We start from the raw sequence: 15,625 nt of genomic DNA on the forward strand, positions 1-15,625 counted from the left end.
GACTTGAAATAAATATGAAAATTTTTATGAAAAAAACTATTAAAATTAATAATGATCGGTAAGCGTAAATGCACGTTAAGTGAATTTAAAAACTATAACTTCTTATTTTAATATGTAAAATTATGTTTTTAATAAATTATAACTCAAATAGTATAATATTTTTATATTTATTTAAGAAGTCACGAATAAATTAATAATAATTAATTATAATAAGAGTACATAATAAGTACGTCAAGTATAAATACCCACCATTGTTTTGTAATAATCTCGAAAACTACCTCTAATTTATTGACTTTCTTGAATTTAGCAAAAATATTAAATGAAATTTCACACACATTCTATTTTCAGAAAAGTAGACCTTTTAAATGTTGTGTACATCATTTACATTATTCAATTGGACATGGAGTGACAATAGATATAAGGCAAAAGAAGGATTTCTTATGATGTTTTTTTAGCCGTATAAGGGAGCTTTCATATTTGATATTGGTATTTCAATTAGTATTATTTAATTTTGTTAAAAAAATTATTCGTATAAATATAAAAAATATAGTATAATATGAAAGAGATAAAAAACCAAATAAATGCACAATTACAAGAGAAAAAAATTAGGAGGCAAACATTTTTATTAAAATTTAATCAGTACTTAATTAATAAAAAAATAAATAATTTAATCAGTATTTAATTAATAATAAATAAATTTTATACCATTAAAATATTAATAATGACTAAATAGTTACAAATCACAAATTTCACTAACCCTGTTACACTTCTCTAATGATAATTTTTTTCTCATGTTATACTAATTTACTATTAAATTTTATTTTTTAATTAAAATTTTATTATATCTAAAATTTTTTGATAAATTAATCTAATTTGATTTAAATAATAATAATTATATTTTTATTTTATAAATCGATCTAAATTATATCATAAATATTTTGAAAGGATTAAACCTTTTGTACATACTTACGTTATGTTATTTATTCTTACTTTTATTGCTTCAATGTTATTTTTATTTTGTTAGTTTATAGATTAATTCTTTTTATAATTTTATGTATTCTCACGTACTCTCAATTTCCATTAAATTAATTTATATTTAATGCACAAAATTTAGAATTATATGACTATTTTAGTCATTTCACGATAATTATTTTAATCTTTTCTATGTCTTATACATTGTATTCGAATATAATACACAAAAAATAATTCTCAGTATTTTTATTCTGTTGTCTCTATTTCAGTATTCACTAAAACAAATACAACGTAATAAAAAAATACATAAGAATTAAATATAAAAAAATATATAAAAGCAATTCATTTAGTAAAAATGCTTAACGCGTGTATCTTCCTCAAAGAAACTATCACCATCCTCACATCCGGCATAATGCATCCATTTGTTATCCTCAGAGAGAAGAATGTTTGCGTAGGATTAACTTTTGATTATAAATTTAAAGATAAATATTGTTATTTATAATTTCGTAATTTATGTATTTTTATTTTTATTTTTTTATTTATAATTTTGTAAATATATTTTTATTAAAGTGTTATTCTTTCGATTCTTATTTTTTATCTATAATTTTTAATCTTTATCCTTAATAAATTAATTTGACTATACCTATATTTATTATATGTAATAAGTTTAATGTATTATTTTATTGTATATTTATTGTTTATTATTAAATTATTATTGTGATTAGTTTTAAAGAATTAATTTTATTTTTTTTATAAATGATTGATTCTTAAGTAGGTACCAAAAGAAAAATTTAAATCTTCCCATTTCTAATTATTGTTAATAATATTAGGTAAAATTTTAGAGCAAAAACATAAAAAAATGTGTTAATTGATTTTAGTATCGAGAATATAATTAACAATATTAGACACTAATTTTTGCATAATAAAAAGATCTTTTTTTGTTATATATATCTATTGACATTAGTTAACGTACTCATTATGTACTCCTATTATAATTAATTATTATTAACTTATTCTCAATTTTGTAGATGAACATGAAGAAATTATATTATTTAAGTTATAATTTATTGGAGATGTGATTTTATATCTTAAAATAAAAAGTTATAATTTTACATTCACTTAACGTATATCTACGCTGACTGGTTATTACTGATTTTAATAGTTTTCTCCATAAAAATTTTTATATTTGTTTCAAATTATTTTAAATATGTTGATGAAGGTAACTCATAACAACCATATATGTACATTCTTCTTGTAAAAGTATAAAATTGCACATCGACTGAGAAGAAGGAAACAGAACAGAATATACTTTATAAGATTGTGATTTTTCTTTGTTAATATATTTTGGTAGGTGAGTTTAAGAGAAAGGCATGTCATTACAAATACTAGAATTTTGCAGAGAACATGCTTTACACAATAAATATATATAAATATATAATAAATAATTTTTAATGTATATATAATATTTTTTAATGGATCAAAGTCCTGCGAGGCTAAAATATTTATATTTGATTTGATCAACTGAAATAATTCTCGTGAAAACATTAAAAGTGTGAGACTTTAATGATAAGGTTAGTTGACTAAAATATTTCATGCATAGGAAAAAATTTAATTCAGTCAAAAAATTTCCATCATATCGTCTTTAATGATTCTTTTAAAAAAATTATCTGCGTTAACCAATAGTTTGTATAAAATTTATATTCTCAGTTAGTGAAATTGCCAAAAAAAGAACCATAAAATAAGTACAGATAATCACCTACCACAATTTCTCATACCTTTACCGTTTGTGGGTTATCGGAATGTTTAGTAACAACAAAATTAATAAAAAATCATTATAATTTATTTTATTTAATATTTATTAATTATTATGATAATTAATAAATATTATTAAATAAGATAAATTATGATTATTTTTTATTTTTTTAACCTTACCGTATTGTGAGTTATAAACTTATACTATTATCACAGAGTAAAAATTAATTGTTATTTCTTTTATCATATTTACTAGAAAAATACTATGGATATACAATAAATCAATCAAAAAATTATTACTATATCTATTATATATTTAAATATATTTATATATTAATTCACATATTATTTTTAATTAAATAATTAATTACTAAAATAATCGAATTTGCAATAAAAATAATTAAACTTGTTTATATTAATATAATAATTTTTTTATGAGATGATAAATACGTATTTATATGCGTATGTATTTCTTTTACACACGATATAATTAAATTAGTTTACTTCTTTTATTTTATATTAAGTGTTTTTTTACTGTATTTATATTATTTAATTTATTTTTAATATATATTTTATATTAGTGACTATTTTTTATATCAAATTGAACTGAGATAACGGCCAAACTAACTCATAATTCCTCACTCAATACAAACCCAACATCATTTCAAGAAAAAGAAAATGAGGAATAAGGCCTCAACCACGTTAACACTTGTTCTTCTCACTTTGACTCTTCTATCCACAACATATTCAGATGATTTGATAGACCAAACATGCAAGAAGACACCATACTATGAACTCTGTAGCAATATCATCCATTCAAACCCTGCCACCGCAGGTGATCCAAAGGGTATGGTTGTGATAATGATCAACTACACTGTAGCAAATGCCACTGACACTCTCAACTACATTGAAGACCTTATTAAGAAAGTTACTGACCATGAATTGGAGCATAAATTGACCTTTTGTGCTGAGTCATATATCCCTGCTATTAAGTATGTTCTTCCTCAAGCTGTTGGTTCTATAAACCGAGGCAACTTTGGCTTTGCAAATTACTCTATTTCTTATGCTGAGAAAGACATTGTTGCTTGCAACAAGAAATTCACTGGGAATCAGTCACCTTTGAGTTCTAGGAATGGGATTATGCTGCAGCTTCTTGATATTTCTGCTGCAATTCTTAAGATTTTGTTAAATGGCTGATTCTTTTTTTCTTTTCTGGTGACTCAATAAATAAACCTATATAACTACAAAAGGATACATCAAAATTATATTTAATTATTGCACAATTAATTTCACTTTACACGAATTTAGTAGGATTTATAATTAGTCTAATAATGATAATTAGGTATTTACCATCATAGTTTGTTAAATCGATGGTTTAACAAAGTTGGTTTTCTATAAACACCACATCTACAATCTAATGGCCAGCGACATTTAAATTTAAGTAAAAATTTTGGTGCAATTGTCTTCTTATGAAATTAATAGTTAAAAATTATTAAATGGTTATTTAGTCAAATTTATTAAATTATTTAACAATTTTTAAATATTAACTTTATATAAAGACAATTGCAGGTAAATTTACACCTTAAATTTATTGAAAAAATCAAACTATTTGCATGCAATTGCAGTACAATCTTTTGACCCATGCGCGTCCATAGTACACTAGTGTGTTCATTATGATTGTGGACAATTTTTAAATTGCAAATTATCTTTCATATTTCTTTATTTTTATTATTTAAGTTTTAAATTTTTATTATAATGATTTTATGTATTTAATTTATTATTATTAAGTCAAATGATTCAACTAGTGATTTAATATTTTAACCAAATTAATGACTAGCTCAGTTTTAATAACTATCAATATAATAAATGAAAAATGTACAATCAATTCATTATTTATGTACACAGCAATTATTTATGTAAAGATATTTTTTTAATAATAAATAAAATATTGATACGCATTATATTAAATTATCTAACGAAATTTAATTAATAATTTTATATAAAGATATTTTTATATAACTAGTCATAAAATAATAATCCACGAAATTAGTATATGATATATGTTACATATTTATGTGTGTCTCTTCCAAATGATTGAAATAAATTTGTTATTTTTTCCTCACTTCTTTTGGTCCATTTCTTAAGGGGTTTATTTTATTTTTAAAATTTTTATAAAGCTATTGACAACTGAGTTTTAATTTCTTCCAAAATCATCCATAATTATATTGTTACACTGTAATATAACTAACAAGAAAATGTATGTAAAGTAAATAGTACCTAACAAAACAAAGTGGTGATCTCATGTTAGATTTATATATATAATACATCAGTATTTTCGGCGAAATTCTAAAAATCAAATCGATAATCGAACCGATAGAATTAGAGGTTTAATTATTTAAAAATTTTATCGAAGTTTAACTGGAATTAAATCAGATATAATAAAATAATATATTTATGTATAAAATACATAATTTTTTTATAAAATAAAATTGATTTTTGTATTTGATTATTTTAAATCAATTAATCGCTGAAAAATCAAATTAGTTCGATCAATTAATTGGTTGTTTGATTGATTGTTTTTAATTTTTAACCAATTTATTATTGATTAATTTTTATCTTAAACTAACTAAATCAGTTTAATAACCAATTCTCAATGTTCGATCTAGTTTTTAGAACAGTATTTTTTAGTCAATTATGAAGGATTATTAATCTAAAACCAAATGGAAAATGAGATTTGTAATATAAATAATCACATTAAGGAAAGTAAAACTTCCAATTTAACAAAATAAAGTAATTACATTAAAGATATAGTCAAATATAGTGGGAGACAAGGGTGATATGTTGAGTCTGAATTCTAAATAAAAAGCGGAAAAAATATTAGAAATAAAAAGCGGAAAAATATTAGAAAGTTAACATTTTATATGAATATTAGTTAAAATTTAATCAACGTTTTATTTTTATACTATTAAAATTTAAAATTTATAATTCAGTATTAATTAGTGTTTAGAACATTAAATAAATATTAACAAAAAATAATAAATTTTATTGAGTGTTTAGCATTATTTTAAAAAGTGATGAACCACCGTGTTGATAACAAGTTTCATATTTAATTTTAGAATTCTCCTAGAAAACAATGAAAAATGTTGACAATATATACAATGACTAGTTATTTAGTCCAATAAAAATAAAAAATAAAAACCATTCTAAAAATTATCCTAAATCCAAAATCCTCCATTCAATTTCGGAAATTAATAACCATGCCAATTCTAAATTACAAATAGTTTTCACCTCCAAGTCACTCTTCCTCTCCAGCCGGCAGCCACTCCTGTAGTCTCCTCCCTTGTCACCGTCGTAGGATCGTCATCAAACAACCATCCACGTTATTATTAAAATAATCATCCGACTAACTAGTGAAATAATCATTCAGGATTTGTTAATTGTATATACTTAAATTGAAAAACGAATAAAATAACCATCTACATACCTAGTGAATTAAACATCCAGCACATTTGTGGGGTGAAAAAATAAATCGACAGCGATTAGATTGTGAAAGAGAGCAGAATTAAATCATAAGTATTAAAGAAGAAAGCAAAAAAGAGCTAAATATTCTATATCTTCATTAATTGTGGATATGTATAGCCATCAAAGCCATATACCAACAAATTTTTTGTCATCTCTGTCATTAATTATGTATCTTCATTGATTGTGGATATGTATAACACGAAGTGATGCACGTATGAAATGACCGCCTCGTCTGTCTCCTCGTCTGTTGCGAATGAAGACCTTGGAACGGCGAAACCAGCCGGCTGCCGGGCACTGCACGGCCGGTGCGTTGGGGCTGCGCAAATGACGCAAAGTATATGACGGTGCTGTTTGGACGTTTGCGGTGCGCAACGCAGCAGCTGATGTTGCTGGTGGTGACGAAACTGTGAGAAGGGAGGAGGTTGGACGAGAAGAACGTTCCTGAAGAAGTCACCTCACATGTGGAGAGCGAAGAGTTTGCGGTATACGTAACTACCGCTCCAAATTTTTATTTTTTTAAATTTAAAATTAGAAATTATTAAAAATTAATTAATTTAATTACTATCTGAATTTATTTTTTTTATCCTAATTATACACATTATACACTTAAACTCATTGTCTTTCTATATTTTTTCTTAATTTTAATTGAAGATTAGAATATTATGGTAAATATTAATGTTTAGTAACTTATATTATTTTAGTCAAAATATATGTCTTTATCCTTTGATTAAATTTACTTCATTCTTTTCTTTAAAAAGTTGGAAGCATTGTCTTTTAGGGTTTTTTTTTTTTTGAACGGAATTCTCCTATGTGATAGATTTGTTTTATGAATTAGAATATGCTGATGAAGGTAACTCATAACAACCATATACGTACATTCTTCTTGTAAAAGTGTAAAACTGCACATCCATTGAGAAGAAGGAAACGGAATATATATACTATATAAGATTGTGGGTTTTTTTTTTGTTAATATATTTTGGTAGGTGAGTTTAAGAGAAACGAATGTTAGTACAAATACTAGAATGTTGCAGAACATGCTTTACATATATTATTTATACGTGAAAAATTAATTTTTAAATTAGTTATATATATATATATATATTTATATAAAAATATATAATAAATAATTTTTAATGTAGATATAATATTTTTTAATGGATCAAAGTCCTGCGAGGCTAAAATATTTATATTTGATTTGATCAACTGAAATAATTCTCGTGAAAATGTTAGAAGTGTGAGACTTTAATGATAAGGTTAGTTGACTAAACATTTCATGCATAGGAATTCAGTCAAAAAAATTTCCATAATATCGTTTTCAATGATTCTTTTAAAAAAATTATCTGCGTTAACCAATAGTTTGAATAAAATTTATATTCTCCGTTAGTGAAATTGCCAAAAAATTTAACTATATCTATTATACATTTAAATATATTTATTTATTAATTCACATATTATTTTTAATTAAATAATTAATTACTAAAATAATAAAGTTTGCAATAAAAACAATTAAATTCGTTTATATTAATATAATAATTTTTTAATGAGATAATAAATACATATTTCTATACGTATATGTTTCTTTTACACATGGTATGATTAAATTATTCAATCCAGCTACACATCTAAGTGTTTTTGGCAACTAAGTCAAACTAAATTCGTCCAAACTCAACAAAAATCATTTTCATCGCACCAGCGCGTACACACACGCATTTCATTAACGTAAAACATATTCTTCTTCGTCTTCGTCTTCTCCTTCTCCATTTCCTCCTCCTCCTCCTCCTCTTCCTCCTCTTTCATTTAAATTCACGCACGTAAATTCTTCTTTTCTTTCATTATTGTCATCACCAACAACACCAACATTTTACTAACATCTTTATCAGTTCTGATTTTTTCGGGAGCTATCATTAAATAATTTTGGTTCATTTTCAGTTCATTTGTAAATTAATTTCGGTTTATTTGTGTGTTAATTGATGTTCACCTAATGTTACTGATAAGTATTGACCAAATTTTTTATTATTTCTTAAGTAATATCGGTTCATTTCTTAGTTTATTTGAGGTTCATTTGGATCCAGATATGAATTCGATGTGTTTGTGTTAATTGAGGTTTACTTGATACTACTGATAAGTATTGACCAAATTTTTTAACAAAGAAAAATGAAATTATTTATTATCAGTTTATTCAATTACATTAGATTCCACTATATTCCATTCACATAGTGCATATTTGAATAAGAAGTAAAAAAAACTCAATCATCAATAAAAACACATCAAATTCATTTCTAGATCCAACAAAACTTCAATTAAACTAAAAAATTAACCGAAATTACTTAAGGAATAAAAAATTTTATCAATACTTATCAGTAGTATCAAGTGAACCTCAATTAGCACACAAATGAACTAAAAATAGTTCAAATTTAAACAAACAGTAACAAAGACTCAATCATTAACAAAAGCACATCAAATTCAATTCTAGATTCAAATGAACCTCAATTAAATAAAGAAATAAACCGAAATTACTCAAGAAATAAAAATTTGGTCAATAATATTTATCAACAGCATCAAGTGAACCTTAATTAACATACAAATGAATCGAAATAAATTAATAAATGATGAACCAAAATGATTAAATGATGGCAGAAGAAAAAATCAGAACTAATAAAGATGTTTGCAAAATATTTGATGCTATTGGTGACGACTATAACAAAAAAAAAAAGAAGAAGAAGAACTTGTGTGTAGGAATTTAGAAAAAGAAAGAGGAGAAGAAGGAAAAAAAACAGAGAAGGAGAAGTAAAAAGAGACGTAATTTGAAAAGTTATTATAATAATTTAATTAAATTTAATTAAGTATTTTATTTAGATGTAGAACTTTATTATAAATTATTTTACTTCCTTTATTTCATATTAAGTGGTTTTTTTATTTATTTTTAATTTTTGTTGTAAATTAAATATCGTTTGCTAATTTTAAGAAGCCATTAATTAATATTTACTGTATTTATGTACATATGGTATTTAATTTATTTTCAATACATATTTTATATTTCAATATATATAGAGGGCTTGTTTGGGTTAACTTAAAAAAAAATCTTTTTTTGAGTTATCTTTTTTTAAAAGATCTTATAAAAAAGTAAAAGTAATTTTATGTTTGGGTATTTCATGTAAAAAGATCTTTTTATCTATTAATTATGTTTGGGTATAATAATATAAAAATATTTTTTTATTTATTTATTATATGAAAAACATCTTTTTCTAACGAAAAAGATCTTTTAAAAAAAATGTAAATTACAGCTTCTCAAAAAAGATGTTTCTTTTATTTTTCTAGTGCTTTTATTTTTACTACTAAAAATTTGTCAAATACACTAAAAAAATTATTTTTCATTAGAAAATATTTTTTTATTAAAATAATGGCGTCCAAACAAACACTTTATATTAGAAACTAACTTTAATGTACGATAATTATTTTTGTTTTATCAAATTGAATTGAGATAACGGCAAAACTAACCATAACTACCTGCCAAACTAACTCATAATTCCTCACTGAATCCCAACCCATCATCGTTTCAAGAAAAAGAAAATGAGGAATAAGGCCTCAACCACTTTAACACTTGTTCTTCTCTCTTTGACTCTTCTATCCACAACATATTCGGATGATTTGATAGACCAAACATGCAAGAAGACACCATACTATGAACTCTGTAGCAATATCATCCATTCAAACCCTGCCACCCCAAGTGATCCAAAGGGTATGGTTGTGATCATCATCAACTACGCTGTAGCAAATGCAACTGACACTCTCAAATACATTGGAGACCTTATTAAGAAAGTCTCTGACCATGAATTGCAGAACAAATTGGCCTTTTGTGCTGATCAGTCATATATCCCTCTTGTTAAGCATGTTCTTCGTGAAGCTGTTGATTCTATAAACCGGGGCGACTTTGACCTTGCAAATTACTATATTTCTTATGCTGAGAAAGACATTGATGCTTGCAACAAGAAATTCACTGGGAATCAGTCACCTTTGAGTTCTAGGAATGGGATTATGCTGCAGCTTCTTGATATTTCTGCTGCAATTCTTAAGATTTTGTAAATGGCTGATTTTTTTTCTGGTGACTCAAATAAACCTATATAACTATTTTAATTATTGCACAACTAATTTCACTTTACACGAATTTAGTAGGATTTATAATTAGTCTAATAATGATAAATTCGGTATTTACCATCATAGTTTTTCGAATCGATGGTTTAACAAAGTTGGTTTCCTATAAACACCACATCTGCAATCTAATGGCTAACGATATTTAAATTTATTGAAAATGAGACGATTTGCATGCAAATGTAGTACAATCTTTTGACCCATGCGCGTCCATAGTACACTAGTGTGTTCATTATGATTGTGGACAACTTTTAAATTGCGAATTATCTTTCACATTTCTTTATTTTTATTATTTAAGTTTTCATTTTTTATTATAATTTTATATATTTAATTTATTATTATTATTAAGTCAAATGGTTCAACTAGTAATTTAGTATTTTGACCAAGTTAATTTAGAATTCAATTTTAATAACTATCAACATAATAAATGAAAAACGTACAATCAATTCAACACGAGTATGTGTGAGGTGGAGAAATTTGACTATGTTGTTCCTGTGGGTGCGCGAGTGTGTGAGGATCTAGCTTCTATGAAAAGGTTAAAGATATCTACAAAATCATTTTAACGCTTGATATAATGGAGTAAACATCTAATTTGGTTTTTATCCATTTTAAATTTGGACAAAGCGATTTTTCACCATAAAAGTCATTCACGTCGGTCCCTATCCATACATAAAATAACTCATCGCGCTCCCTTTTTGGCATCTCCCGTTCAAAATTGACGGAAAAGTTTGATGGAGAAGTTACCGGCGCTGATCTGACAGTTAATTCAGAATTAAGTGCCAACCTAGATTAGGGTAAATAGACAGGGGTCGATTTGTCCTCCTGTCACATTCAAAAACGATGCTGTTGCTAGGTTAAGAAAGAGGAAACGTTTACTTCATCTTTTGGTTCCCCAACCTAGTAAGTTATTGAGTTATTCCACTGAGTAGTCTTATAATGAAGCTTATATTGCATCTACAATTCTAAGTTGATGGGAGAGAAAACGAGTGTCTGCATATCTCCACTTTAAGAGAGAAAATGTCATGAAATTTTGTATGGATGTATTATCTAAGGAATATGTTGTTTCTTCTTTTCTTCAAATTGATTTTCATAAGAAAACCAACTGATGCTTTAAGGTTGAAAAGTTGTATGATTGAATTCTCATTATTGATGGAAAAGTCTATTTTTGTGTAAATATTACTCTGCAAGAAATGGGGATTAAAGTTTAAATGAATTGAAAGCTCTTTGATGTTAACTTGCTGACCAGGGAGTTTAGTTAGTCGCTGTGTTTGACCTCTTATACTTGGTAGAACCCTTCATATTGATTCTGGGTAGCTCACAAGGTGCGGGGAAAAAAGAAAATGAAAAAAAAATCTTAAAATGAATGATTTGAAGCAAATTTTCTTGGTTAAATGCTTCTAATTTGATTTCTAATCATTAATTGTCATAAAGATTTGCAGGTTTCTTAAATAACAGTAAAACCAAATGACTTTATAGTTGCCATTATGCTAAGGTTTTAGAGTTTTAGATAGGTACCATCCCTAATCTGTTGGTTTCATTCTTTATGCAGATCATTCGCACCACTTTAGATAACTATATGCAGGACAGGTAAAGTGAAGATGCTGATCTTAGAGCAGAGCCTCATCATAATTAGGTAGATGAAGTTGTGCAGTGTGAAGGTCGCGGTGATTTAATTGTTGGTAATGACACTCATTTTAGGTGCTTGATCATCTGACAGCAGCTAAAAATAAAGAATCCTTCCCTGTTGATAGGGTAATAGTTCTTCTTATTAATAACTGATAAAAGAATTTAGATCATTTATTGGTTGTTATACTTCCATTTTCTGATTTTTTAGTGTCATTTTTATAGAGAAGAAATGGAAAAACCTGAAATATGGGTTCAGATATGTATTCAGAGATTGGTTGAATTAGCCAAGAAAAGTACAACGATGCGTCGTGTATTGGATCCAATGTTTGTTTACTTTGATTCCGGACGACATTGTTCTCCTCCAAAAGGGTTAGCAATAATGGTTTTGTCTAGCATGACCTATTTCATGGAGAATTCAGGTATTGTTCTCTTCATCATTTCTCAGTCAAATCTTTGTCTGAAATCAAATCCAATAATATGGTGGATGTGTTGTACTGTTGTTTGGTTTCACTTTGTAACTTTGAACATTCATGGATTTTAATATTCAAAACAGCTATTAAACAATTCCATATAAGATTCTTATGCAAAATCTTTTACTCTTGTCCCATGAATTTGCCATTTTTTTTCACCTTGTTTTTTAGGGAATCAGCAGTTGATTCTAGCTTTTGTCATACGTTATCTGGACCACAAAAATATTTTACATGATCCCCACCTTAAAACTAGCATTATTCAAGTTGCCACGTCTTTAGCTGTACAAATTAGAATTGGGAGAAGGTTGGTAGAATTTGGTTTTGTTGATGACCTTTGCAGGCATCTTAGAAAAAGCCTTCAAGCCTCTGGAAAATTTGTTGAAGAGCAAGAGCTGAACTCAAATATCTTGCTCCAAATCTCCATTGAGGAATGCTTACTAGAATTTTTCAAGTGAGTAGGTTTATGAATGTGCATTCTTTGGCCTAGAAAATTATTTTACAATTAGTTAGATCTCTCTGCTTCCAACAACTAAACTGCTTCATTTTCTATAACTAGGTCTCTGATGTACGGCCACTGCTCGACTTAATGGCCATAACCTTAGAAAATTTGTCGTCTGGTGTTCTTGCTAGAGCAAGCATTGGATCACTTATAATCCTTGCTCGAGTGGTCACCGTAGCATTGCCATCTTTGCATTCACAGCACGTGAAAGGAGTTCATTGTATGCATGTTTCAATTTGAAGCTTAGTGATCATTATGTATGATTTTCATATTGATTGAATTGTTAGTAATAGAAAACCTGTTGTTTTTTTCTGGAATATATCCATTAACAAAGTTTTATGCTTCCTTCTAGACATTTTCAGAAGTGCTTCTTATGCAACTCATAAAAGCAATGCTGCATTCAGATCTGGAGACTTCAGTTAGAGCACGCTAGATTAGAAAACGTTTCCTCCTTCTTAACCTAGCAACGACATCGTTTTTTAATGTGACAGGGGGCAAATCGACCCCTGTCCATTTACCCTAATTCAGGTTGACACTTAATTCTAGACTAACTGCCAGATCAGTGCCAGTAAGTGCCACATCAGATTTTTCTGTCAACTTTGGATGGGGGATACAAGGGAGGAGGCGCAATGGGTTATTTTATGTATGGATAGGGACCGGCGTGGGTGACTTTTATAGTGAGGGATTGCCTTGTCCAAATTTAAAATGAACAGGGACCGGATTGGGTGTTTACTCGATATAGTGTGTTGGAAAGCAGATTTTGGGAGTAATTTATCAGGTTATTAAAATATGGTGGCTACATTAGTATTATGTTTGTCGAAATTTTGTTTCGGTAAGTTTGGAGACACACTTGTTAAGAATTATTTTATCAATAACAAAAGTTAGGTACTATTTTATCACCGTTAAAATCTTTAGAATACTAATTTGGTATTGAATAGATTCTCTTTATTTTTTTAACAATTAAATGAATAAAGTGTAATCTTTTTATCTTCTCACTATTAATTTTATAAACGAGACAAAAAAATTATAAAAGAAAAAGAATAATAAAAAACTAAAAATCACGCTTTACTCTCTCAATTTTTTTAACAATTACGACTTGAGAGAATCCATTCTTCCTACTTAAATTTTACTAATAGAATTTAAACATAAAAAAATAGATCTCACTTTATTGTATTTTTATTTTTAGACAAATTAAACCCAACTTCTATAGACACAAGAATTCGTCGTAAATCTAAAGTAGTCAACAGAGGATAAAAAAAAGGAATTCTCATGTGTTATACATTTAGGAGGGGGGGGGGGGGATTCCTCAGAACAGTTGTAGAGGATTTCTTTTTACTAAATTTAACATAAGAATTATAAAGTGATAAAATAATAAATTAGACAAAAAAATAATTATTATTAAATTTATAATTTTTATTATGTGAAACTTATATGATCTTTATTTAAGAGTAATTTAATTATTTTTTTATTTTATTAATTTTTTTATTGAGTAAACTATTAAAATAGTACCTAAAAATTTATATTATTAACAAAAGAACCCCAAAAATACTAACGACAAATAAGTTATTGAAAGATTTAAAAACATAATAAAAAAATATATTTTAAATATATATTCTAAAAAGACTTTAATTTTTATATTTTGAAGTAAATTTCTATAATTATAATTATTTTTTAATTTTAAAATTTAATAATTTTATATCAAGTGAATTTTTTAAAAAAATATTGTATATGACCAGAAATTATTTTTTTTATGGAAATATTGTTGGTGTATTGGCCCGATATGGGTGAGATAAGTGTTTTGCGGGAGGGTGGTGTCAGGGACAACACGCCGGGGGTGTGATGCCTGAGCAAGGTCGGCGACGTGGCAGATCCTCTACAACACGCTGGGGGCGTGATGACCTGGCAACAAGAAACCGCACTGACAACACAGGAGGGCGAGAAGTGGTGTAATCAGTGAAGCTTGCTGGGTTCCGAGGTGTGGCAGCATCACGCAGGGGACGTGTTACAGGCCTGTCTACATGCAGAAAACACCCCCTTTCTGGTAACCAGCGGCCAACCCTTATAAATTCAGCTTCTTCCTCCATTAAAGAACAGAGAGTGTGGCATCAGGTTTTGAAGCAAGAAAGAAAAAAAAAAAGAATATGGGTAGCTCAAGTAATAGTAGTGGAAGTGAAGGTGTAATTAGTTGGGGGTGTTTGTAGGAAAAAAAATAAAAAAATTGTAGAAATTTAAAAAATTGGTACGTAATTATGCGGCGTCTGAAGAATATATTATTAACTATTTGGATCATCTAATTTATGTAAGTTGATAAATTTTAATTTTTTATATACTGAAGTTTTTTAAATATTGTTGTTGTTAGTATATTATAAATATATAGAAAAAGGCCCATTTCTTTTTATATTTTACGACTGTGTTAGAATAAAATTTGAATCTGTAAAATATAATTATATTTTTTGTATATAATCTTTTTTAGTATTATCACAAATTTTTTATTTTTAAATATATAAATTTTGTTATGATTATTAACGAAAGTAATGCATAAATAATAAATATTTGAATTTTTTAAGACTAAATAATTTTTGGTATTTATAAAATATTAATAAAAATAAATAGATAAATAAATATGTATGAACTC

The 15,625-nt window shown here is 26.7% G+C and overlaps 3 protein-coding genes across 5 annotated transcripts; all 3 read left to right on the top strand.

Moving 5' to 3' along the window:
• Nucleotides 1–3,402: 3,402 nt before the first annotated feature.
• Nucleotides 3,403–3,921, top strand: LOC112778745 (cell wall / vacuolar inhibitor of fructosidase 1-like). The gene has a single exon (XM_025823060.2). It carries the CDS (start codon nt 3,403–3,405, stop codon nt 3,919–3,921), a length of 519 nt encoding a protein of 172 aa, XP_025678845.1.
• A 5,895-nt stretch (nt 3,922–9,816) lies between these two features.
• LOC112778831 (cell wall / vacuolar inhibitor of fructosidase 1-like) lies at nt 9,817–10,329 on the top strand. Its single transcript, XM_025823135.3, has one exon. It carries the CDS (start codon nt 9,817–9,819, stop codon nt 10,327–10,329), a length of 513 nt encoding a protein of 170 aa, XP_025678920.1.
• Nucleotides 10,330–10,981: 652 nt separating this feature from the next.
• Nucleotides 10,982–13,886, top strand: LOC112703066 (protein SEMI-ROLLED LEAF 2-like). Of its 3 annotated transcripts, none has more exons than XR_003154465.2 (6): nt 10,982–11,295; nt 11,945–12,147; nt 12,244–12,440; nt 12,832–12,942; nt 13,048–13,247; nt 13,343–13,886. XR_003154465.2 is itself a non-coding variant. In XM_072233951.1 (6 exons), exons 3-5 carry the CDS (start codon nt 12,251–12,253, stop codon nt 13,076–13,078), a joined length of 501 nt encoding a protein of 166 aa, XP_072090052.1. In that variant the 5' UTR covers nt 10,982–11,295; nt 11,945–12,147; nt 12,244–12,250; the 3' UTR covers nt 13,079–13,247; nt 13,343–13,886. The 3 variants fall into 3 exon arrangements, 2 of the variants coding, with proteins under 2 accessions (XP_072090052.1, XP_072090061.1); XM_072233951.1 differs by having other exon boundaries at nt 12,663–12,942; XM_072233960.1 differs by having other exon boundaries at nt 12,663–12,942; nt 13,048–13,210.
• The last annotated feature ends 1,739 nt before the right edge of the window (nt 13,887–15,625 follow it).

This window comes from Arachis hypogaea, chromosome 1 (assembly GCF_003086295.3).
Source record: "Arachis hypogaea cultivar Tifrunner chromosome 1, arahy.Tifrunner.gnm2.J5K5, whole genome shotgun sequence".
Classification (NCBI taxonomy): Eukaryota; Viridiplantae; Streptophyta; class Magnoliopsida; order Fabales; family Fabaceae; genus Arachis; species Arachis hypogaea.